Genomic DNA, 27,253 nt, shown 5'->3' with positions numbered 1-27,253 from the left:
TCAGGAAATCATGGATAAGAACTTTCCAGAGTTGAGGATTATAGATGCTGAGATCCAAGAGTCCTGAAGAGTCCCCGTGAAAATAGAACTAATCAGGAAAACGTCAAGGCACATTATGCTCAAAATGACAAAATATGAAGATAGAGACAGAATATTGAAAGCAGCAAGACCAAAAAAGAACTTATATACAAAGAAAATCCCATAAGAGTTACAGCAGATCTATCAAATGAGACTCTGTGAGCCAGAAAAATATGGAAAGAAAATGTCAATGAAATGAACAACTCAGCAAGAATACTCTACCCATCCAGATTATTATGCAGATTTTAAGGAACTCTACAGAGCTTCATGAACAGGCGACATCTTAGGGAATTCATAGCACTGAAACCAGTTTTGCAAGAAGAATTAAAAGAGCTCCTTTAAAGGATGGGAGAAAATCCCATCGGATGGCATTGAGTATGGCACCCTAATGGGTGCTCATGGATATCCTCGACTAGATTAAGAAATACTCGAAGCCGGATAGTGTATTCTTGAATTAACATGGATAGTATAATGCTGAGTAAAATCAGTCAGAAAGAGAGGGACAGACATGAGAAGACTGCAGTCATTTGTGAAATATAAAGTAACAAAATGGGAGACAAACACCCAAGGATAGTAGAGAAAAGGACCAGGAGGATTGTTCCACAGCTTGGAAGCCGGCCTCACATACTGGGGGAAAAGGCAGCTCAGATAGAGAAGGGACCACCAAGTAAATGATGCTTGGAGGACCTGCTCGGGATGGGAGATGTGTGCTGAAAGTAGACTATAAACCTAACATATTGGCCATTTAATACCTGCACTGCAGACCACAACACCCTAAAGGAGAGAGAGAGAGTAAAAGGAAATCCGCCTGCCACAGATGTGGGGTGTGTGTGTGGGGAGGGATGAGAGGGATACTGGGAACATTGGTGGTGGAGAATGGGCACTGGTGGAGGGATGGGCACTCAATCATTTTATGACTGAAACGTAAGCACAAAGTTTGTAAGTCTGTAACTGTATCTCACAGTGATTCATTAAAAAATTAAAAAATATGTCAGAAGGAGAAAGACAAAATAAATACTCAAAGCCTATGGTGATTAGTTAGTCATCACAAATTAGCCTGTGTGGATTTGTTTTTTGATCATTTTATTTGCCATTCTTTTAAGTTTCTTTGGACAAAGTAATATGAAATAAATCAGTATATTCTTGCCAAGGAGGAAGGCTGTAGGGCGTGGCAGGGAACCTGGAGATATTGGTAGAGGAAAAGGGATATTGGTGGTTGGATTGTTGTTGAGACACTGTATGCCTGAAACAACACTATTATGAACAACTCTGAAAAATTACAGTGTCTTAATAAAAAATAAAAATTAAAAACTAATTGTTAGGTATCAGCATCTATTAAAATACATGTCTGCAAAACCCTGTTTTAATGTTCTAATAGTTTAATGAGAAGTAACCCCCCCTCGACCCCCCCCCCCGCTTTTTTGGTCACACCCAGGGATGCAAAGGGGTAAATACTGGCTCTGCACTCAGGAATTACTCCTGGCGGTGCTCGGGGGACCATATGGGATGCTGCGAATCGAACCCAGGTTGGCTGTGTGCAAGGCAAACGCCTTATCTGCTGTGTGATCACTCCAGCCCCCCCCTTGTTTGTTTTTTAAAGATGGAGTTTGGGGCAGGTAATTGTGCAAATCTGAGTATCTTCTTAAACCAATGAGTAAGTCATCTTCCAAAGCTATGGATATTGCAATGTGATAATTCTGTGCTGACGACTTTAAATATGAAAAATGTGAAAAATATTTTATCACATTCTCAATGATTCAAAATCTAATTGTTAAATGTTTATGATTTTTAGTTTTGGCTAAATGATTTAATTTCCTGTGTGCCATAACTCAACAGCTTCATGTTTGTCAAGAAATCACAGCCGCTGAGGTGCTTTCCTGCCAAAGGAAGCTGCTGATCTTGCAAGGGTAAACAATGGTAGTGTTACAATGTTATTGATGAGATGGGAAATCGCCCACCAGGAATTACAGAAGCTTGATGATTCTAAGACCAACAAGTGATGCTAAAATGTTGCTCATCTTGTACTCCCTTGACCAAAGAAGCAAAGCCACACTAGTAAACCTTTCTCTCCCATTAGTGGTACTTATGCTGACTGGACATTTAACATCTGGACCTCTCTTCCCTTCTTTAGTGTTCTAGTATTTCCTCTACTAGAAAAAGTGCTACATTTTCAGATATCTTAATTCCCAATGGCCTAAGGCACTGAACGGGTTTAAGTTGGCAATTCCAAAAAAGTCTCATATGGATGTATATTACTGTAATCTTAGTTGTATTTTACCACCAAACTTTCAGATTGTTTTGGGTGTTGTGTATTTTAATTTATCTGTTAGTAGCATATAAGCCCCATGAGGACATAGTTTCATCACTGTTCTGTTTATTGTTGCATTCTCATTTTTAAAAATTTATTTTATTAAAAAAATTTGGGGGGGGCCACATCCAGCAATGCACAGGGGTTACTCCTGGCTCTGCACTCAGGAATTACCCCTGGCAGTGTTCGGGGACCATATGGGATGCTGGGAATCGAACCCATGTTGACTGCGTGCAAGGCAGACACCCTACCCACTGTGCTATCACTTCAGTCCCTGCATTCTCATTCTTATCCCATACTTATGAATCAAAGAAGGGACATGCCCTTCTTTTTCCATAGAAGTCCATAGACTTCACTCCCTAGCATATTTAAATGTTGATGAATGCCGGTCAATCAGAAACAAACAATTTTAGTTGTCTCTGTGGCTAAATCTTTCTGAATTAAGAGCAATAAAAAATTATCGGAAATCAACATTGTATGCTGACCTTCTTCATGACCACTTAGATCAAAGACTGCTTTATCGCAGACTGCTTGATCATTCTAACTTCACCTGACATTTAGAAGATGAGGACAGGATATTTGGGTTAAAAAGTCAAGGCATAACCATCTGCTTCCTACTCAAAAAAGCACTTATCTGCATAATAATTATTCTCCTGTCATTTATTTCAGTCTCTTCCTTAATTTCTAGTATATCGCATACTAAATTTATGCGATTATATGCTCAAGAAAATGCTCTCAAATACATAGGACAAAAACTGCATTGAAAGAATTAATCAAAATAATAAGAGCCTTTCCTACCGGAGAAGATATTTAAACTATATTTAAAAATAGCTATGTAAACATGTCTCCAAATAAGAATATTTACCTTTATCTCTAATTTGAAGTTACATATTTACAAACCTTAACATCTGGATTACATCTTTACATGATTTTCATGAATAAAATAAAACACATTAAAGTGGCATAACTATGGGGAAAGTTTAATTAAAACATAAAAACTTGGGGGATAAAATATTTAAAGCAGAATCCGTTTACTGCTTTCAAGCTCAGAAAGCATATAAACATAAAAACACATTTTAGTACTGAGTACATTTCCTACGGTGAATGATTTTAATTAATGGATCAGGACACACTTTCTCCTACCTGTTTGTTTCTTATGAGCAAACATGTCCAGTGAAGCATAGGAGGGTCAAAAGTTTTACGTTTTAAGTGTGCTTTCTCAATGGTAAAGTGGTGATCTTATTTATAAGAACTTTGTTTGAAAATATTATTTGTTAAAAATTCTAAAGCAACTAGTAGGAGAATGTTCTGGAGTTGGAATTCAAAAGCTGGCTCCTTTAGTTATCAACAAAGTGACTTTGCACAAGTCATTTAATTTTCCTAAGTAATATATTCCCCCTTAAAATATGGAAAACAATAGCAGAGACCATAGAAAAAGAGATAACAACTGGCAACAATGGTAACATTCTCACAAACTTCAAACTTCTCAATTCCTATTGTTATAAACGTGATCACCAATAGTAGTGGCAGTATAATAGGAACAGTAATGAAAGCAACAGCAGTAGTATTTGAGATCCAGAATCGATGACCATAAATCTTAAATAGGTAGAGCTTAATTAAAAAATAACAGAAATTCACAATAGTTCAACACCATTGAGATAAATGGAGAGGGTCAGCAGTCCAATACTTGCTTTCATTTTAAAATTATGTTCTGGCACACAAAAAAAGTGAGTTCATCCTGAATGCACCCGTCAGTGCAAATACACGCTATTTGTTGTGCTTGTATCGTCTCTACTGCTTGCCAAGTGGCCCAGATGCATGCTGGCTGCTACTTCCCAGTTTCAAGTCTGCCTTACAATAGATGTCATCTATTGATTCGATAACATAGAGAATATTGAAGTGAACTTCCACGGTTGAGCTGAGACACCTAAGGTCTTATGTCATCCATGAACTAAGAAGTCTCCATGCAGATGTTTCTTGGAGACCCTGGGCTCCAGAAGAGGGTGAACTCCTCCACCCTCCATGCCTCCAGGTCAACTTGCCCCCAGGTCAGTCCTCACCCTTGTTTGCTTACCCCAACAGGTGTCTTAGCTATGCTTCTACCATTAAGTCTTTTCTATCCACCTTCTTACCACATGACTTTTCCTTGGGGGGTCCTTGAATCCACAGGCACACTCCATAAAAGTTGCCATTTGTTACATATGGATATATAGGTTTACACTAAAATGAGCACCGAGCACTGTTGTCCCGTTGTTCATCGATTTGCTTGAGCGGGCACAAGTAGCATCTCCATTGTGAGACTTGTTACTGTTTTTGGCATATCGAATAGCTTGCCAGGCTCTGCCATGTGGGCAGGATACTCTCGGTAGCTTGCCAGGCTCTCTGAGAGGGACGGATGGCCACGCACAAGGCAAACTCCCTACCTGCTTTGCTGAAGTCCAGCCCTGACACTAAAATAAAGCTGAAAAAATAATCCACTGCCCCAGTTCAAATGGCCATATTTTAGTTCTGCTCAGTGCAGGTCTGGTGCATTCCTATAGGAAGGTCTAGCCAGAATATTTCCCCTGCAGTCTATTTCCATTCACACCACATGAAATAACAGGTTCTGAGAACCAACAGACTGAGAAAGGTTAAGTGAACGGGTTAAATCTTGAGTTAAACAGATATTCAGGGGCGCATGGATGCCTGGAACTTCTGAGAACACTTAATATATAACATAAATTTTGTTGCTCAATGCAATACAATGTTAGTATGCCAATTTCTTCAAATAAGGGTTTCATGAAATTAAATTTTCAAGAAATAAAATCTTTAAACATCTCCAGCATCAAGCTTTCGGAAATGCAAATAAGTCCTAGCATTTTGCAGAATGGAGTATGAGTATTCCCAGGGATAGTGAAGTAGCAGTTGGCAGTATTTTGACTACTCATAGAAACTCTCTAAAACTCGTGTGATCAATAATGTGCTTTCAGGGATGTTTCTTTGCCATGTTATCCTCCATCTGTCCTCTAACAGCCATCCTCACGCTGCAGAGGGATCATGTATTTCTTTATATTCCTGATATTTACTTGAACCCCAGCTCCTAAGAAACATCCCGTCCCACCGGAAACCAATCTAAAATACTGGCGACTCTAGACTCTTGCAGTATTTTTTGCACTGCCTATAAGACCTTACTTTTATTTTTTAATAAAATATCAACATATTGATGATTATGATCTACCAACCAATCACATACAAAACACTAATGACACCAACTCAATTATAAAAGAGCCTTGGACAGTTATGGATTTTTGGTGGCAGGAATTGTAAAGAAATTCAAAACTAGTTGTAATATTTAGATTCCACCAAGCATATTGCAAAGAATTATAGAAGAGGTATGTTGTAAAACTGTCAATATTTATAATGTGCTGCAAATGGCATATTTGGCAAACTCTAAAGCTATACAAAAAGCATTAAATACACCAACTTAAAAATGTTTGAAGAGAACACGGTTCTGGAAAAATCATTCTTTTATCCTAATTCATAGTTTTCCACTTAATCTTTCTTACTCTTTTTTAAAGAAACATTCACTACCTTGGGTGTTCGCTGTCCAGAAGGCAGTGTGTTTAATTTATATATTTAGGCAAGCAGTATGTTTTCCCCTATACTTTTTGGTTTTTGAGGAGTAATTGACAAACTTATGTGTAGGCATTTAAAGTCTATGGCATGATGATGTCCCTTGCAGGTAAATTGTGGAACTGATCACTTAGGATGATTAATATGTCATCCCGCCTCCGTGTGTGCTCACGTGCGCATGTGCGCACCTGCGCACTGAGAAAGGTACAGGTAAAAACAACCAGTGACTTTCAAGCAAGGGCTTCATTGCCTATGCCTGCCAAGCTGCACATCGGAGCCTCAGAGCTCATCCTTCTTAGAAGGGGCAGTTTGGACGCTTTGAACCACGTCTGCTTTTTATCCTTCCGTGGTATACCAACACTCTATTCTGCTGTGTTTTTTTTTTCCAGTGCCACATATAACAGTTCATTTAATCTCATCAGAGCCCTTCACCATCTCTACTTACAGGAGGAAATGGAGACGGGGACTGCTTAAGCTCTTAAAATCAATATTGGAAAGGGCAGTGGGGTTTGAGCCTAAGCTTGGCCTTGCTACTGAAATCCAATGCACAATTGTTTTGATTTCGATATGATTTTCCTACCTAGAAGCCAAATGGAACTTATCTTTCAGCCCTGTTTGCAAGCCTTTGGCAACTGAAACCACGTGGAGAGTTTGTCCATCCTACACAATTGCCAGGCTTTCATGGTACATATAAAGTGGGTTGGATACACATTTTATAACTATAGACTTAGCATTTTGAGGCACTTCCCCACTTAATAGTTTTGAGGAAATCTATTGAATATAGCAAAGAGTAAAAGTACTGATTCCTCTTAAAACACCTGCAAATTACAAATGGTAGTGACCTCGTTCTATCACATTTTGTTCTATCACTTGGATGTTGAGCAAGGCTTGAGCAATAACATCAGATTAGATTAGTTTTCATAATGCTGTTTAGAATTCACAGGTGCATAACATAAGGGGATGTGATTGTATAAAAAGCAAGTGCCCACACCAAATTAGGAAGGACACAGGAGATGAAATGAAAGGTCTTCTCATCATTCTGAGGGACTCAAAGCTCTTTCCCAAGTTCAGGATATCACAGGGCCCTGAGCACGTTAGGGTACAGATTCCTATAAAGTAAAAGCAAAACATTTCCCATGTTAGAGGCCATCAGAGGAATTTCCAGAAGTAGTTCACTTCTTCATACACTTCAGAAAAAACCCCATATGTTTCTAATGGGATATTTTTGAGACTTATTTGGAAAACCTGCTTCTCCACTTGGTCTCCTCCTGTCTTGTCTAAGCAGCAGCAGAAGCTGTAATTATTTATTGGAACTTCTCATCAAGGCTTTCAAAATCAAGCAGTGAACTTCCAAACCTTATTTTTAAATGAACACAGCAGTGTTTGATTTGCAATGGTAGAAAGGACTGAAATTCATACCTTGACAGGTGAACTTTTTGGAGGGAGTGGTGAGTAAGAGTTTATCCGCCATTTCTCCAGGGCCAGCACAGCGCGCGATTCCTGGTTCCTTATATTCTGACTTTACCCAGTCGGATAACCACTGCATGTTACAGTCACAGTAAAGAGGGTTGGCACCAATGGCTCTGGAAAACAACACCACAGAAGCAAACACACATACACAAACACACACATACAAACACACAAGTATGGAAGTGCTGTTATTTCCTAAGGGAACATAACCCTGAGTGCTGCCCAGTGGGAAATCCCTGGAGGTTTAGTGGCAATACCATTTAGAAGAACATGAAGGCATGGGGACATCCCCATCTTCCTGATTTCTAAGCATATGAGATTGCGTCAGCAGTCACTCATAATCTCTGGGCTTTGTCCGCGCTCCTTGCATTTACAGAGGCAGGCTGATGCTGGATGCATGGACCTCCTACGTGCAAAGGAACCCTCCCTATACTTACTAGTTACTTATTGAGAAATTAAAGACACCAGCTTCTGGGGACCCAAATGAGAATACCGCATGTTTTGAATTTCAGAGAACTTCTTATGCACAGAAAATTAACATGCACTTGTGTGTACGTTCCCCTTTGCAATGCTACTGAAAAGAAGCATGGGCAAGAGGATGAGACTGGGCTAAGCTTTTTCTAGAGAACTGTTGGTTATGCCACTTTGAGTTTTTAGATAATGATATTCAAGTGGTTGGAGAAGGTTGGAAAGAAGGGCAGGCTCAGGGGCTAGTGGGTACATAGACTTGAAGATAAGAAAGGGCATGAGAAAATTTTTATTTTAAAACTATGATTCCCACTCATATTAAGTAATAGTAATGATGGAAGGAGCACTCAATTAATAGTTGAAAAATACTGACAATTATTATATGTAGAAACCATGCTAAATCATTTACATGGACTACCTCATTTTATGGACTGGAGCGGTAGCACAGTGGGTAGTGTGGTAGTGTGCTTTTGCCTTTCACGCGACTAACCTGGGTATGATTCCTCTGTCCCTCTCAGAGAGCCTGGCAAGCTACCGAGAGTATCCTGCCCGCACGACAGAGCCTGGCAAGCTACCTGTGGCATATTCGATAGGCCAAAAAACAGTAACAACAAGTCTTCTCTTATTGTTGACAATGGAGACGATACTGGTGCCCACTCGAGAAAATCAATGAACAACGGAATGACAGTGCTTCAGTGCTACCTCATTTTAAAATCCCAAACAGGATCTCTACGAGGTCAAGATAATCAACAACCCGCTTTATAGGTAAAAAATGGGGCCATTCACAAGTGACCAAATGGGCTCATAAATATGCCAAATTTTTGGCACAGGTTGTAGATACAAAAAGCAGAATCTTAAACAAAAAAGGACGTATTCTGATACATCACCAAGTTCAGATGAGTTATGTTTATATATGTGGACAATCTAAGCAAGACTAATGTTATTATTTTATTAGGAGTCCCCCTACATGCCAGCTGAATGATAATCATTTATACGGTAATAATTTTCATACCAGGTCTAATCGCAGTATAGAAAATGCCATGTTCACATATCAACGTGATATGTTCACATACCAAAGCCATCCCTTCTGTCTAAATTGAAGATCAACAAAATAATGTTTAAACCATTCGATGCCAGTTGTTAAGATCTTACAATGCCCCAGAATGCAGTGGCAAAGTGAAAGGAGTAGAGATATTTATGATACTTTAGAGAGTCAAGTGCAGACACCTGAATGCTGTATGACCAGGGAGTGTCAAGCTGCCTCAGTGAGGATGGGGGCTCGTGAGTCACCCATCGGAAGTTCCTGTTTGCTCTAGCAGCAACTTAGCTTCCACGGCCCCCTCCCCGCACCATCCTCACTGAGCACAACGGACCTGCCCTGCCAGCCTTCCTCCTTCCTCTTCTGTTTGTGCTACTTTTCCTGCCAGATCGCCCCTAGCCCCTGAGCTACAGCCCTAGTCAAGGTGGGTCTCACCTAAATGGTTTTATGGAATTTGCCAGGGCTGGTTCTGATTTTGACTTTAAATTGTGAACTGTGGATGAAACATGAGAAGGTCAAGGTCTTGCTTCCTGCAACCTAACAGTTTAGTGGAAGGGCTATTGATGTAGATAAACCTACATCGATCACGGCCTCTGTGTGGCAAATGCAGGTGATGTGCCATTTCTTATTGGCTCCTACGCTCTTGCCATCAACCTTTATGTATTTTCTAAGCTTGTATTTTTAGGGTTTGCTAAGCTTTGGGGGGAAAAGGACAAAATCAGGAGATAACACAGCAGTGACTGGTGCCTGGAAATGCAGGAACCAAGGGACAGAGATTTAAGCAATGGCAAAGAATTGCCACCAGGTGGTGCCAAACTCAGCCTGACCTAGGAAGACTCTGGAGTCTTCAGAACTTCCAGATTTACCATGGCCTTAACTTCACAGGTAAAAATAAATGCAAGAAATGGACTCAACAGACTTTTTGGACTCCGTTTATCACACATTTTAAAAACTGTGTTTTACTGTACTTCCAAGGGCTACAGAGGAAAAACAGAGCACAACGAGAAAAAATGCAAGGGAAAAGAATTTCACTCAAGTATTTGACGGTTTCACCTATTATTTATTGATCTGTGGACCCTGTCCGGATCTTTACATGGCATCTTTGTCAATACTGAGTAATATTTTCTAAATGAGTAAATTTTGTTTGAGCAAATCAGGACAGGCTTCATGGAGGAGGCGATGCATGTACTCAGTTCAGTAGGATTTGGAGGACTGAACTGAATGTGAGTAGATCTTTTTAGAAATGTAGACCAGCATAACAAAGGGGTTATGGAAATGGGGGTACATTAGTGAGGGGGCATATTCTACCTAGGAAATGGGGGTATTGTGTTTGCATGAAATGACTCTTCTAGCTAAGGAAACAGAATTCAGTTAATAAGCAGGGAGAGCCAGAGAGCTAAATTAAGGTTATTTTGTAAAGCGTGATGTACTAAAGTTGGAAATATTTATATTCCTTTAGGAAGTGGAATCAAACCTAAGCTTAGCTGACACAATAAAAAGGACTGTGTTTCAAACCCACTTGTCAGGAAATATTTGAGGCGAACCCCAAAGTCATAAATCAGGTACTCACAGGTGTGATAATGCAGAAAGATCATTAAAAGCACCTTCAGGCACAGCAGATATATCATTTCCATGTAAAGAACTAAAAACAAGAAAAAGCAAATTCAAATTTCCTATATTTCAGAATGTTCAGGAAAAAAATTCCACTCATGTATTAGAATTTCCTTTAAATTAAGCATTCTGAATCAGGACTGTCACAATCTCATTTCAATAAATATGACTGGCATAATAGGGTAGCAGTTTTGGAAAACAAAGTTAGTCACACCCACACATCACTTTCATTAAGGAAATTCGAAACTGAAGAGTTAAACGTTGAAATAAAAGTAAAAATGCATTGGAATAAAATATAGGAAGCCTCCTTTTTATAAATACATGGCAAGGAAGCTTTCAAAAGCAATACATAACGCTTGAAAGCTGTAACAGAAAACAATGATGAATTTTTGACAACATGACCTTTTTCTATAATATAAAGGATTACATATCAGGAACAGAACCCAAATGCTTCAAACATATGTAAAATACATATGTAAGATACATAATTGCCTACTACCATAGCCTGCAAACCCAAAGCAGTAGATGGAGGAAGATTTGTTTTACAAGGCCAAACAAAGTGGCTACAGAAAATGAAAAATACCATAAGCAGACCATTAGAGTCAGAAGCACAAATACCCACCACGTAACGTAAATATGCTTAATGGCTCTAGTCACTTGGAATACAATTTAAGACAGAAAGGGAAAATAATATTCCACCCGTCATATTACAAAAACGAAAGGGCAAGGACATTCGATATTTGCAATAGTATCTCGGATCAGGTACGTTATATTAAGCAATCAATGAGAAAATAACTTTATAAATGGACAAAACTCTGCTTGGGAGCAACAGGAGGGCTATCTCTGGCATTTTTCCTAAGTGTTGCACACAGGTTTCCCATAGAAATCATCTCCAAGACCCTGGCACTCTGGCACTGAGATGATGTGGGTGTTTACTGGCACGATGTAGAGACTAATGAAAATCTGAGACCAGAGACTAAGTCAAACGAGACCCTAAAGATAGGGAAGATTGAATAAGTCGTAGTTCCCTCATCCTTTGGAGTCCGCTGTACTCAATCAGTGGTTGAAGAATATCTCTGATGACATGAAAATTGTTTAAAGCGAATTGTCACATAGAAAAGCACATCAGGCAAATAAAGCAAAGAAGGCAGAACCAGGATAAATCCTATTGGTAGATTTTACAAATTCCACAGCTTGTGAGCATGCAACTAACATAAAAAAAACCAAGTGCACAGAAGAGAGAGAAGAGAAAATAGCTTTAACTGCTCAGTCTCGGGGAGGCGGTCAAGATTGAAGATTAAATACAACTTAAGTGTAAAAATGTGTTCATAAATTATGTAAATTTGAAGGAAGTTAAAAATTTCAATTTATTTCAACATTATTTCAATCAATATTGAATATATATCTTTATATAAATGTTATCTACTGACTAAAGCAAAAATAATTATACAGGACAAGAAAAATTCCGGTGTCCAAATCAAAGCTGGGAGTAATGACACAGGAAGACAGGATTTCCATGCTTCCACACTGTTTCTAATGAATGTCTGTGAAAATACCCAGGAAGTGACAAGGCAGTTACATCAATAAAACGACAACCTGGAGCTCAGCTCCTTTAGAAAAAGAGGCATTTTGTTGAACAAAGGATGCTTACAGTAATCGAAGAGATTTCAATCCATCGAAGGTTCGTGAAGGAATACATCTCAAACGGTTGTAACTAAGGATTCTGAAAGCACACAGAAGCCCATTTGTTTCACTCAGAAATCTCAAAACAGACCAATGTCAATTCTTAAATAAGGCAGATTAGAGAAGGGTGTTAGAGCATCTTAAAAATGGAGAATGCTGATGCACAATCTCTCTCTCTAATCTCCATGCAGCTTTATGTATCTATCTACTTTCTGTGTGTGTCCCCGTGCTAGTAAAACACAGTTTTATTGTTGATGCTTTACATAACTCCTTGGCCTCCAACATGAGTGACTTTCCCCGGACGTCATTCTTAAGGCTCTCTCCCCAGCCCACTGACACATACGAATTCTTCCTCTCATAGTGTTGAGTAGTACCCAGCACCTTTTGTATTATCTGTATTTGTTTGCAAATAAAAGCTTGATCTGCCTCTATCTGCAAAGAGATCCACAGGCCCTGGGTTCCAAGAGTCCCGTTTTCCAGAATGACTAGCACCTAAGAAGGCATTTTCTCTGTTGCATGAATTAGGACTTATTCTAAGCGTTCACACTCACAAGGTAAGGAGCTGAGACATGTTACTGAAGCTCTGATTCGAGAGGGTGCTTATTCGGTTGTTACTCAAGTCTCTGAAAAAGAAGAAAGGGGGGGCTCTTGGTGAGTTTTAGAAAGTAGACTCTTCACCCGCAGTGCTGGCTGCACTCAGCTCCTGTCGGCAACATGGCTAACACCGGGGAACCCAGGGGCCACCTGTAATGTCACTTGGGAATATTCACAACCACCAGCAGAACCGATCTTCCACCCTGACACAAAGACTCCCTGAGATACACATACATGGAGGAGCCCCAGACTAAGGGCAGGAGAGCGAATACGGCACTGGCCTTACATGTGGCTGATCCAGGGTTTGATTCCTGGAACTACACATGGTCCTCCAATCAATGGAGCACTGTAGCACTGTCGTCCCGCTGTTCATCAGTTTTCTCCAGCTGGCACCAGTAACGGCTCCATTGTCCTCCAAGCATCACCAAGAATGATTCCCTAGCACTGCACAGTGTGGCTGGCAAGCCCTCCCAAGGACCCAAAGTGCTGCATGCAGATTTCCACCACACCCGTTTAATTACATTCACCATGTTCTCATTATAAACAATGCTTAAAACAATGATTCAAACTCACAAATAATGATAAAAATCTACCCTTGGCAAGCTCCCCATGGTGTATCTGATATGCCAAAAACAGTAACAAGTCTCAAAATGGAGATGTTACTGGTGCCCATTCGAGCAAATTGATGAGCAATGGGATGACAGCGCAGTGCTACAGTGCATTTACTACACTGTATTCTTAAGCAAGGCATATGAACAAATTAAGGAATTCAGAAAAGCTGAATGTTACACATACTTTGATCAAAATACCATATAAAGTATAATGGACTCATAAAGTTTTGATACCAATAAAAATCTAATGAGAACTTTCTAAATAATCTACCTTTTTTTTTCTTTTTAGTCACACCCAGTGATGTTAAGGGCTAACCCCTGGCTCTGAGCTTAGGGATCACTCCTGGTGGTGCTCAGGGGATAATGTGAGGTGCCAGGGGTCAAACCTGGCTTGGCCAGTGCAAGGCAAGTGCCCTGCCCACTGGACTATCACCCCACGCCCTGATAATCCACCTTCTTTACTGCTGAAGTACTAAACTTAACATTTAAAGATAAATGAATATATCTCGCCTGCATGGCAGAGCCTGGTAAGCTACCTGTGGTGTATTCGATATGCCAGAAATAGTAACAAGTCTCACAATGGAGACATTACTGGTGCCCGCTCAAGTAAATCGATGAGCAAAGGAATAACAGTGATATAGTGATCAGTGATCTACATTAGCACAAGGTACATGTAACATAATCATTAGTAAAAGCATCTCTATATCTATCAATTCTCAGTTCTTACTTTCAAAGTGGTTTTTAATAATCAAAGCTGTTAGACAAGTGACTCAGGCCTGAGCTGACCCTTTGGAAATCACATCAATTTAATGCTTTATTTAACAGAACAACAGTTTATAATCACTTCTGCAGCTCTCAAATAAGTAATTATAGGCAGGATAACACACATTAGGTGACACCCATTTTTTCAAAATTTAATCATTTGTCGTTCAAGCCATCCAATATACTTCATAAAAACTGCTTTCATTTTTCAATACTTAAAAAAATAAAAATATCAACAGCATTTTTACCACCTTAACATACCTACAAGTCTATGTAGATAAATGGGACCCATTTGAAATGGGTTGCTTGAATTTATTAATTACGAATAAAAATTGTTATTCTAGGAATGCTCCTAAGTCAGACATATTTATCCTAAAATCAAAAGAACCTGTGTGTGTGAAGTAGTCTTATTAACTACCATAATATCAAGGCATTTCTAAATAGAAAATTACCTAAAATAATATTGTATCTTTAAAAATTATGTACAAAACTAGATCAAATATTTATATATTTAATATAGCCTCAAATTTATTAATTAAATATAGTAAAAACGTTCACTGATTTAAAAATGCTAATTTAGGAGATCAAATTGATTGGAAAAGATTCAATTTTAGAATCTTTTTTTTATACTTATCATGACAGCACTTTTGTTCAAGTGGACTTAAATACTGGATAGTTGATACAAATTTTTAAAAATAACTTCAATACTGACAGATCATTTATTACTTTGTTATTATATATTACAGAGCCTGGCAAGCTACCCGTGACATATTTGATATGCCCAAAACAGTAACAACACGTGCTCTTCGTGTTCATGGAGCGAACAGATGCCATCGGGCTACACTACTAGCACATGGCAGGAACAAATGAAGATGTTGCTGGCACCTGTTCTAGGAAATCGTTGAACAATGGGATGACAGTTATACACTGATATTACATAAGAGAACCAAAGTTACATATTTCAGTACAATTATTGCTCTCTACCAACTTTTTTTTTACTTCAGTAATAAAGAATTGTTATCTATTTTCATTTCCTTGACTTGTCGTGAAATAGTCCCTGTCCATTACCACTAGAGGTATCCGATCCACTGCCAGTGCTGATAGTTCTCAGATACTTGGGGCGCATCCTCTACGCACTGGGGACAGAGGGGGTTATTTTTCTAAGAAGCACAATTGCCTGATGGATATTCAATGAAGATGTAGTTAGTGATCCAGAACCACAATGAGTAAGAGAGATGCATCTCACTGTAAACGACTCATACTCTCTGGAAGGCTCACTCACTCTTCTGTCCCTTGTGAGCCTATCTTTATGAAACAGAAGGAGGAGGAAAAAATACAAAAAAAAAATTACTCACATAAGAGTTAAATGCTTGTAATTTGAAAGTTCCTTGGGAACCAGTGTAAATTGGTTCCCATCCAGATACCTGAAAAAAAATTTTTTTGAAAAGCACATTATGTATATACTTTTATATAAAATTATATAACATGATATTATTTTTTGAAAAGCGGTACATGGTGAAAGAGTTGACATTTCACTCTTAACTTAGTCAAGGCAGCACCTAGCAATTTTTGTTTTAAGGTGTCATTTTCCTAGCTAGCATCACAATTTAGGAGCAGGAGAAAGAAAGCTTAATAGTCTAATGCAGTGGAATTCATCTCTGATGTATTTCCCAAAGCAAGGATAGATCCAAATTTGGGTGTCATCAAAACTTTCAATCAATTTTTACTTAGCATTTTTGCTAAGTATCCAAGTCACTTGTGTGGGTGAAAACTGTGAAATGTGCAGAGTCTTTCTCAGAAGGGTGGGGACATTCTCCACTACCTTAGCACGAGTTGCTGCACTTGGTAAATAACATTGTCTGGTGTGAAGGAGATACCTGGAACTTTGAATGCAATTAAATTTAAGTTTAAAATACATTCCTGGTGTTTTACTACTGTCTTCCTATTTAGTGATGCATTGGGGAGGTTTCATAGGAAATTGCCACATATATCAAGAGCACAAAAATCATGTAACAGCAATAATAAAATGCCCACAGATAAGTGAAATTTACCTTTATAATTACAGTAAGCAACATTATAAAACGAATTAAATTGACTTTGGCATAACTGACATGACTCAGCCCCCTGCCCCCAATAAGGAAAGCTTAAAGTTTTATTCATGATGTCAATAAAGTAAAAGTAGAACCTGTTTCTTCCCAAATCTGCTCTTTTCCAGAACATTATAGTGAAAATGTCTTTTAGAAATCCCATGCAATCTGGTTATGGATATATTGACCCAAAACTGCATATTGGGCATGCTGCCCTTTCTACCCCAGAAAATATTTCAAAATAGAAAAACACATTATCAAAATACACAATAAATATTTCATGGAGAGTGAGACTTAAGTTATGACTGCTTATGCGTCCTCAAACTTTATGATTTCCTGGAAAATAAGCACCAAGCTTATTTTCTTGCTGACACTAGAGGGCGCCAGAATCCCATAAATTTTTGCACTCCCCCTTTATTCCAGAAAAAGCACTAACAAGGAAGTTAAAGAGATACAGAATTTATGGTATGGGTGTTTATATGCAAAGCAATTTGACAAGGAAACTCATATGGAAATTATTTAAATAATTAGTACCATTTGTTTACAAATTCTTTAATAATTCAGTAAAATACAAGTGGGGATTTCTCCTAGAGAAGAATGGTGCTGACTTGGAATAGTTCGAACCATCAGCGTGCCATGATTCTTAGAGGATTCTAGAATTCACCGGACATAAGTTAATGCCCTCCTTCTCTTGGCGACAACTTTTAGTTAGGAAAACAAATGCACTTTTCAAGGAAAATAGCTTGAAAATTTGAGTAGCAATCAGAAGAAAGAGGCAGCATATGAGCCAAGCCATTTCTCATATGCAAATTTTAAGGATTTTAAGAAAATTAAAGACTGCCTTAGATAAATCAGTTAAAGTGGGGGAAGGGATCTAGTAGCAATAATGATGCAAAAATTATGGTGAATGCTGTGTTCTGGGCCTCCTGACTGGCTCTTCAGCGACTCCAGGCTTCGCACCAGAACAGTCTGCAGGCATGATGCTTTGTGACTCTGAATGGAGGCGTCAAAGCCAGAGTCAGCATTTCAGCTCCTCCACTCCGGAGCCTGCTCAGCTAACAACTGTCATCAGCAGCAAAGGAAACGGAACGCTTTACAGCATCTCAACGCCAAGAACGAGCTTAACATTCTACCTGGGCGAAAACCATTCTTCTTTTCCTCTAAGGAGTTTCTCAATTCAGGACTAAACTAAGATCCACAGAATATTCAGAGTAATCTGAAAACAAGTCCTTTGAAAACTGAGCGGATCCTTTGAACACATTACCTATATCCCATGTTGCCAGGAGTTTACCAGAGCTGCTCATTTGGAATAGCTGTATTTCCATGAATTACATTGGGGCTTCAGTTATGCTCATACATGGATCCACACAGGAGAGATAAATAAATGTGAAATGCTTACCTGATTTCATGTCAAATGTTTGGGACACTAGCGTTCTGATAACAGGAATATTATCAGAGGATTCTTTGATTTGCATTCCTTCCTCATCTCAGTAGAAGCATCTGATGAAAGGTGGGAAGGGCTAATATCTAAGCTTTTATATCACGATGTAATTTGGGTATCAATTATGACACTCTTAGGGAAAACTGGCCCCATTCCTCTACCTTTGGACTGGACTCTGGTCCCAGTCCAAATGACAGTGGCTCTGTTAAAAGGTCATTCTCATTTCTTCTACACCCCAAATATGTATAGATTTTATGTGGTGAGATAGTCTCCTAATAGGCAAAATGGTGAAGAAAAGTAAGTCATCAGAAATATCCCAGACATAAAAGGTTATCTACAAGACCCATTTCTCAAGGCTGCATTTGATGGAACGTTAATCATACAAAATACTCCACAAGGGCAGGGCTATAAGAGACAAATAATTATGGGAATCAGTGTCTAATTTTATTAACATTTCTTCTTAGAGGTTCAGAGTATATGATACCAAAGCATTAAGAAGTCTGAGAGTGGAGGATGAGGAGAAAGAGAAGGAGAAGAAGGAGTAGGAGGAGAAAAAGGAGGAAAAAAGAAAAGGAGAAGGAGAAGAAAAGGAAGAGGAGAAGGTGAAGAAGAGGAGGAGGTGGAGGAGGAAGAAAAAGAGGAGGAAAGTAGGAGGAGGAGGAAGAGGAGAGGAGGAGGAAGAAGAGAGGAAGGAAGGAAGGGAGGGAGGAAGGGAGGAAGGAAGGAAGGAAGGAAGGAAGGAAGGAAGGAAGGAAGGAAGGAAGGAAGGAAGGAAGGAAGGAAGGAAGGAAGGAAGGAAAGGAGGGAGGGAGGAAGGGAGGGAGGAAAGGAGGGAGGGAGAGAGGGAAGAAGGATGGAAGGAAAGAAGGAAGGAAGGGAGGGAGAAAGGAAGGAAGGAAGGAAGGAAGGAAGGAAGGAAGGAAGGAAGGAAGGAAGGAAGGAAAGGAGGGAGGAAGGAAAACCATCAGCTCTCTTGAGAGTATCCCAACTAGGTTTTACACTATTTCAGTAATGCTTAGGGTTTTACATGATAATGAAGTAGGTTCATAGAGTTTAATTTGCAAACAGACTCTGAAGATTTTGTTCCGTCTCCATTTCCCTTGTTGTGTGAAGCATTGTTAAGGAATGTCAAGCTGTACTTACAATTCAGTGACATCTCTTGGGATGCCTTTGGGCAAGGCCTTGAGGCCCTTGTTGCTACACCGCACCACGGTGTCCAGGCACGCGCACTCCGCAGGACAGCGGGACAGAGGGGAGCAGCTATTGTCATCGTTTCCTAGATTGCCAAAGGAGAGACAGGAAGATGGAGACATGCAGCTCTGAAGACGGCAGGGAGGATGGGCTGGCTTTAAATTATCGTATCAAATACGAGAGTCTGGACGACAGAATCACTCGCTCTACTTATTTACAAATCAGACACCATATGTTCTGCTCAGCACTGTTTTCAGGTTGCCTGTGGCAGAATTTCAGATTATAATTCACAATTTTTATTATCACCAGAAGCATGCGAGTGATTTTCTTTGCTCATTTATTTATAAGAATTATACTGAATTATGAGAGCATTGTAAGGAGACAGAGTTGAAGAGCTATAAAGGGACAGCCTGATTGGAAATTGTTTCCTAAAAATGGAGAACTAAAATGAGCTCTTCACTCCCTGACAATAGTGAGAGAACCTACTGTGATGTGAGAATCAAGGATGACACCGAGAGTATGGGAAGGAACAAGGAGTATTTGTACTGACGAACTCAAAGTTCTGATTCTTGATTCTCCCCTAGGAAAATGGTGGGAGTGTCGGACAGGAGTGGAGGAGAGACGCTTCCTGACTTTTGTCTCCTCAAGAAGGATTTCATGAAAGAGATTCACAAATAAATCTCGGAAGAGAAAGAGCAACATGTTGCGTCGATGCCTCCACACTCCCGAGTCAGTATCCAGTTAAAATCTTAACTCTGGCTGTATCAGCCTATTTCAGACTTTCGGGGTCCTGGAGCAGCATCTCATATTCTGCCCCACCGGTGTACCAAGAGTAGCACACTGCCTTGTATGTATGGTACAAGGGGTGGAAGGGACAAGCAACCTATTTTGATAAAAAATATACATACACACATGTGCATATATATATATATATGTATACATGTGTGTATATTTGTGTGTGTGTTAGCACACAAGGGGCAACCTGTGAGAACGTGTGCAAGGGCCTTATGCAAGGATCTAATGGCTGCAGAGTGAGATACAACACCCTCCACACACTTTTTGGATCATTGTTAGCAGATTATTCAGAACAAGCAATACAAAATAACTTATTTAGCACGAGCTTTGAGGGCAGGATTGGGTGGTGGTGGGAAAATTCAAAATAAACTCAAAATAATGGTTGGGATTGGTGTTGGAATTTTGAATCTAATGAATTGTAAACAACCTAAAAATATAATTAATTAAAAAAATAAACAAAAAAAAGAGAGAAGGATTTCATGGAAAGAATGCATTTGTGTACAGAGGCAGAGGAGGGCAGTGAAGGAAACTAGCTCCCCCTACCCCCAATGCAGTCAAGTATTTATATAGTAAAGATACTCAAGTAGGGTGCAAAGGGGCAGACCAGTGCTATCTCGCTGTCTCTGCTTCCTCTTTTCATGGGTCAGGACCTCTCCTAGTCCCTCCTCCCCTTCTCCCTCCAAGGGGTGAATCCCTGGGGCCTGGGGGCCTGGTCATATTCCATATTTGACCACTCTCCTGTAGGCCACTGTCATCGTGACCTAGCACGGTGCTGCGTGCTTGGGTAAGTACCGTGGCATGCACTGAGCTGGCTTGGCTCCGTGCTCAGCTGGCAACGCTTGCAGCCCTGATTGCATCCCAGCGGAAGACCTGGGAGGGCACACCCAACAGGCTGGAATCTTCTCCTCACTGAAAATCTGGTTTTGGCAGTTCTCTGTGAGATGTTTGGCTCCAACACTAGGGAACACTGTTCCGCTATTTTGTTTCTCGCTGCTCCTTCTCCTGTGCTCATGGGCTCACCCAGCCCACGGCACACTGTTTTTCTTAACAATACTGGGAGTGATGCTCAGGATCAACTACAGTGGGAAGCTGGAGCATCTTATAGAACATCTTCTCTAACATGAGAAGGTTTAACTCCCTTTGGCTATCACAACAGAAGTGAACAAAGCAAAAGACACAATTATGGTGGTTTTTTTTTGTTTTTTTTTTTTTTTGCCAGAACCACCTCCAGGAGCTGTCCCATGCTGCCTGCAGGACAGGACTGTGCCACAAACACTAGATGACCGATGTCTGACCAGGGTTTTCTCTTTTCTTTTTCTTTTTTTTTGCTTTTTGGGTCACACCCGGTGATGCACAGGGGTTACTCCTGGCTCTGCACTCAGGAATTACTCCTGACAATGCTTGGAGGACCATATGGGATGCGGGGAATTGAACCCGGGTCGGCCCCATGCAAGGTAAACGCCCTACCCGCTGTTCTATCGATCCATCCCCTGACCAAGGTTTTCTTACCATCATCACAGGTGAAATCCTGGATGGCGACGTCCTGGATGGGGATTTCTTTGAGGAAATAGGGCTTTTGACATCGAGGGTTTCCCGTTACAATTCTTTTCTTCCGGAGCCACTCTCCCAACCAGGCCAGGTAGCAGTTACAGTTAAAAGGATTAGCCAAAAGGTTTCTGAGTTGCAGATGGAAAAAGAGGTTGGCCTTAGGGTTTCACTCTGTCCTCAAGATCCCCCGCTACCATCTCTCCATGCAATTGCTTTCCAAAGGATTCTTCCTTCTTCCTATTCCCTATCCATTTTTTTTTTTTTGCTTTTTGGGTCACACCCGGCGATGCACAGGGGTCACTCCTGGTTCTGCGCTCAGGAATTACTCCTGGCGGTGTTCAGGGGACCATATGGGATGCTGGGAATCGAACCCGGGTCAGCCACGTGCAAGGCAAAGGCCCTACCCACTGTACTATCGCTCCAGTCCCCCCCATCCATTTTTAACTCAATGTCTGGGATGCAATTCCTATTGAACCTATTTGTTTGGAACCTAATATATGCTACTACCAAATTTGTATACAAGTTCTTTAAATAATTTCATGCAAAAATAAAGTGAAGGCAGCAATTTGGGGTTTAAGCAGTGGATCTGATAGATATCTCATTTAGAGATAATTTAAACTTGTCAGAGATCCCACTGGCTGTCAAACTTTCCTACACTGATAATGCAGTAATTTAATATAAAGATGAAGGCTGATTACCTTATATTATTGAGTTTAACCTGACAACAGCTATTTCATTAATTTGTCATTTTGAGATTTCCATCTCTTATTTGCTCCAGAGAATAGGTTTCCCATCGAAACTGACAGCTGAGTTGATTAAATGCCAGTTATAAAAATGAATTTACTTCTACAAATCTCAATACTTTTGGCATCTCCCTACTTCAGCACAAACCTATTGACAATCCCATTATTTATAAACATGCCATCTTTAATAAGCACAAATTAGTCACTCGATGTAAAATGTCACATTTTATGTGCAAAGAGGATTAAGTACTTTACAGATGGATGGATGCTTCTTTAATGATTTCTTTAGTGATTTGAGTCATGTAGAACATGCTTATTTTTTTTCTTCCTAACTCCCTTTTGAGTTTAGATTAGTACATTTCACTCTTGCCATTGCCAGGAAATCCTGTCAGTTACAAGATTTATAATTCCAAAGGCTGTTTCTAGATACTTACAAACTGAATACCTTAAACTCACTGTTTGGAGATTTTTCTTTTTTTTTGGGGGGGGGGGCGGGATGACATTTGAGTTCTATTTACAGACTCACAGATATTCCTTATTCCCAGACTGAACACCTAAAACATTCTCTTAGACAGGCTCAATCTATTTCTCCAGTACTTTCCTAGCTTTATAGTAAGTGGCCTCTGGTGACCAGCCCGCACTGTGGGCCTGGTCACCCTAATGCACTTCCTGTCACTGAGAATGCTCTGTTGGAGCCCATTAGGTTGGGAATTGCCTTATCAACTCTGCTTTATGACACTTACACTGAAGACGCCAACGTGAGAACACAGCAGAAAGCCGGTCATATTTTTTAGAAAACTAGAATGGATTTTAACACACACAAATCTGCCTGTGTGTGACACCTAAATTCCCGATCTTATTTTTATGAAAAACACAATCCTGTATTAACTTTCTATTAATAAAAAAAAATCATAGCTATTGCACACGGGATCAAGCCCCGTGCAAATGAAGGCGATTTTTCATACTTACAGAGTAGATAGAGAATGAAGAGTATCGAACGCCCCCGGTGCAATCGTAGTAATTTGATTATCATACAGAGAGAGCAAACGCACGGAGCTGAGGCCGATGAAACTGTCGTTCCCTACACAGCTTATGCGATTACTCCTCAACATCCTTCAGGGAAAAAAGAGAACATGGTCATGGAGATAAAGCGTTAGGCAAGCAACTCCGCTGGCCTATCCCAGGACCGAAATAACCTCCCTTCACACACGAGTCACATTCATTACTGTTTCCTGGGCGGTTCCTTGTCATTACAGTGGCTACAGGTATGTGCCGAGAAATCGCTGCAGGAATAAGATGGGTGGAGTTGTGCTGAGGCCCCTCCGCTACAAGAATCAAGGTGAATCTTCCAAGCACTAATCCCCCATGCAACTGAGGGGGGGCTGCTCGCTGTGGATGCTGTGATTATGTTTGCACGACTACACAGGGTCCCAATTCATGGAGAGCAAAGACCTGGATTTGTGGATGGTCGGCAGCGTTGCAGAGAAGTATGAGCAAAAGAGAAGGGAAGAATCAAAAGCGAGGCAAGGAAGCAGCCACAGTCACCGCAGATAAATAATGACCTTTTAAGGACACCCACGCTAAGTCAATGCCAATCTGGGCTGGGGGCTGGAGGGTACTTGACTGAGTACCTTCAAGCCTGCAGTAACTGTGTTATCTCTGAATCACAATGCATTGCTTTTAGTTGAGAACTTTAAAAGTAGCTTCTTGTTGAACAGGAACTAGCGTTCACTGTGCAGTGTAAAGGGGCTTCTCTTAATAAAGTTCTGACCACGTTTTTCAGACCTTGCCCTCATTTGGATGGACAGTTGCTGTCATTTCCTCATCCTGGGTCCTGTTCTCAATTCCTGCCTGTTTACTTAGAGCATCTGAAAGAGGAGTACAGAGAGCTTCTAAATCTTCCATGTAAAAATAAACAGTTGCCTTTACCGAACAATTTGCAGAATTGGCCAATGTTTCGGATTTTACTTAAAATTTCCACGCAGGTGGACAACCCCAGAAACATTTGAGTTCTATTTACAGACTCACAGACATTCCTTATTCCCAGACTGAATACCTAAAACATTCTCTTAGACAGGCTCAATCTATTTCTCCAGTACTTTCCTAGCTTTATAGTAGACAATGGGATGATATAAAAAGGTGTTGCAGGGGCTGGAGTGATAGCACAGCGGGTAGGGCGTTTGCCTTGCATGCAGCCAACCCGGGTTCGAGGGTTTGATTCCCAGCATCCCATACGGTCCCCAAGCACCAATAGAAGTTAATTCCTGAGTGCATGAGCCAGGAGTAATCTCTGTGCATCGCTGGGAATGACCCAAAAAAAGTGTTGCAAAGAAATTAGACACAAATTGCACTTCCAGTGCTACAATGCCTAGGAGTAATTGTGAGCTGCCCCTTGTGCATTCTGCTAAGGGAGTGGTAAGAAGAAAGGGGGCCGACAACCTTGCGTTCAAGAGGCAGATACGCAGCCCCCGCCCCCATGTCTTCCTGAGCCCGGCCCCTGCATGGAGGGACCTTGGCGAAAGTGAGGTTCTGGATTCGCACCAGCACAATCACCAAGGGCTGCTTCTGGCTATTCCAAAGTTTTTTAAGTCTTCCAAAGGGTTCAGATTCTGTTTTTATTGTTGCTTTTGGTTATCTCTTCCAACGCATCTATTTATTGAAAAAAACTGTTCATGATTAGGTTTCATTTGTAGTGTTCCAACACCTATCTCTCTGCTAGTGTAATTTCCATACCATCACCCCATCCCCACCCCGTCTATGGCAGGCACTGTTGTTCTCTCTCTCTCTCTCTCTCTCTCTCTCTCTCTCTCTCTCTCTCCTTTTTGGCATTGTCTCTTCCAACTTTGAAGCTATCCACTGCATCCCCCATAACAATATACTTAGAAAGAATTCAATCAGCACACACCCTCTCGTAGGCCTGCCAAGGAGCATAAGTGCTTTCCTCCCCTTCAGTCAATCTGCATCCAACAAGACCATTTTAGAAAACAGAATTCTGTTTTCCCATCTCCCTTCCTATGACACAATAGGAACCCTCTTACCATGTTTTCAAGGAAAGAGACAGTGATATTTATCATCAGCCAACATCTGTCTCTCTAAGTCTGGGCAGGGGGCAGGGGAGAGACAAAGGCTGTCCTTTGATATGACGTTGGGGTTATTCTTAGGAACTGGAGTAGACTCTGAGTTTAGTGATTTGGGGCTAAGAGGGAACATAGGAGGTGTTTGAGAAAAAGCAACTATACTTCATACTGAGGCTGACCAAGGTCTTGTCTATGAATGAAGAGGAGCAATGATGACTATTTCATTGAAAAGTCCACACCCTTCTGGATGGATGGGAGATGTGTGCTGAAAATAGATAAAGCATCAAACATGATAGCCTCTCAGTATCTATATTGCAAACCATAATACCCAAAGGTAGAGAGAGAATATGGGGGAAATTGTTTGCCATAGAGGTACGGGGAGGGGTGGGGTGGCGGAGGGATATTGGGAACATCAGTGGTGGAAAATGTGCACTGGTGGAGGGCTGGGTGTTCAATCATTGTGTGACTGAAACTCAAACATGAAAGCTTTGTAACTGTGTCTCATAGTCAGTCAATAAAATCAAAAAAATCAAAGAAAAAAGGAAAAGTCCACAGCCAGGAGAAACCCATCTCTTCAAGCATCGAACTGACGTCAGAAGGCTGGGAGTAAGGGCCACTGACTGTCTGCATGAGAGATGAGACAGAGAGAAGTGGGGAGGGGAGGGAGGGAATCGTGTGGGATCTACAGTTTACAGATAATGAGGAACAACGATTCACAACCTGTGGGAAAAGTATGTCAAGTAAATTAAATCACTCACAAAGTTTTGAGACTTTCCAATCCCTTGAACATCTTATGCTGAACGTTCTCCAAACGGTTGCTTGTGAGGAGAATTTCATTTACTCCAGATGCTCCTTCAAAGGCTCCCTCTTCAATGTCTGTGATCTTATTGTTGCTAAAGTTTCTAAATAAAACAAAATTGGTTGAAACAAAGACTTCTAGACAAAGTTTTATAACGATGAGCCAATTCAGACAACGTGTCTCCTGAACAGTCTTCCACCATCCCCATGCTCTTCTCCACATGGGTTTTGAGGGTCTGAAGAGACACCGTTTCCATAGCACATCAAACTGAACTGATAAAGAATATCTGGGGGAAAATTCCAGAAAGAACCATTTCAAAATCATCGATCTGCAAGAGTCCCAGAGACCAACACTGCCAAGGCTACAAATGGAACTGTAAAACTTCATGCCCACCACAAAATTTGATGAGTCTTTGAAAAGAAATGCTCCTGAATAAAATCAAGTGAATTAGGAAAGCATTTGGCTAGTGAAGGATGGACTGAAAATGTGTTGACATCTAGACATCAAACATGTGACTCCAGTAGAGATTTCTTCCCAGGTCAGTTGTGCCAAATTCAGCACTATGCCCCAAACAATGAAGCTAATGAACAGAATTTTGCATAACACAATGTTTGTGCAGAGATCTAGGATGTTCCATCAAGGCAATGTCTTTCTAATGATCCTTCTTTGTCTCACTCCTCACTTGAAGCAAGGAATGTTCTACCACAGGTTTATCTTCCTCTTGGCTTTTTAGTTTTTATATGTTGGCCATATGTGGCAGCTGCTTAGGGGTCACTCACTGGTGATGCTTGCAGGAGTCATGGAGTCATGACTGAATTCAAGTCTCCAGCGAGCAAAGCAGTACTGTAGCCCTTTGTACTTTCCCTTGGTCCTTACCAGTGATTACTTGGGGAGTCATTTTATTCCTCTCTTGCATATACATAGGGGGCCTTCTCAGTAAAGATGAAATTGTTAATTCAAAGGCATCTTTAGTCCTCCGAAGGGACTGATAGTGTTCATGAAAAAGAGACAATAAGAAATGAAAGGTTCTTTGGAAGGAATATTTACATAGTCAAAAGTGCATGTTTACAAGAGTCAGAATCTGGAAAAAACCCGAGTGCCTGAGGACAAATGACTGGTTAAAGAAACTTTGCTATATCTACACAATGGGATACTACGCAGCTGTTAGAAAAGATGAAGTCATGAAATTTGCATGTAGGTGGAGCAACATGGAAAGTATCATGTTCAGTGAAATGAGTCAGAAAGAGGGGCACTCATTTGTGGAATATAGAGTAACAGAATGGGAGACTAATACCCAAGAATAGTAGAGATAAGCACCGAGAGGATTACTCCACAG

General features: G+C 40.5%; 1 protein-coding gene across 4 annotated transcripts in view; it reads right to left on the bottom strand.

The window, feature by feature from the left end:
- The window catches only part of SLIT2 (slit guidance ligand 2), a 342,896-nt gene that overhangs the window by 54,710 nt on the left and 260,933 nt on the right, over positions 1-27,253 (bottom strand). For all 4 annotated transcript variants that reach the window (XM_055138864.1, XM_055138863.1, XM_004616540.3 and 1 more), the window contains 9 exons: positions 25,877-26,020; positions 23,011-23,154; positions 21,260-21,426; positions 18,908-19,040; positions 15,592-15,660; positions 12,821-12,892; positions 12,238-12,309; positions 10,546-10,617; positions 7,418-7,581 (listed from right to left, as the gene is read on the bottom strand). In XM_055138864.1, the coding sequence (XP_054994839.1) occupies positions 7,418-7,581; positions 10,546-10,617; positions 12,238-12,309; positions 12,821-12,892; positions 15,592-15,660; positions 18,908-19,040; positions 21,260-21,426; positions 23,011-23,154; positions 25,877-26,020 (1,037 nt within the window). The remainder of the gene's footprint in view (positions 1-7,417; positions 7,582-10,545; positions 10,618-12,237; positions 12,310-12,820; positions 12,893-15,591; positions 15,661-18,907; positions 19,041-21,259; positions 21,427-23,010; positions 23,155-25,876; positions 26,021-27,253) is intronic.

The sequence above is a fragment of the Sorex araneus genome, chromosome 5, assembly GCF_027595985.1.
Source record: "Sorex araneus isolate mSorAra2 chromosome 5, mSorAra2.pri, whole genome shotgun sequence".
NCBI classification, from domain to species: domain Eukaryota; kingdom Metazoa; phylum Chordata; class Mammalia; order Eulipotyphla; family Soricidae; genus Sorex; species Sorex araneus.
The sequence above is the reverse complement of the archived record's forward strand: the minus strand, read 5'-3'. Positions and strand labels throughout refer to the sequence as shown.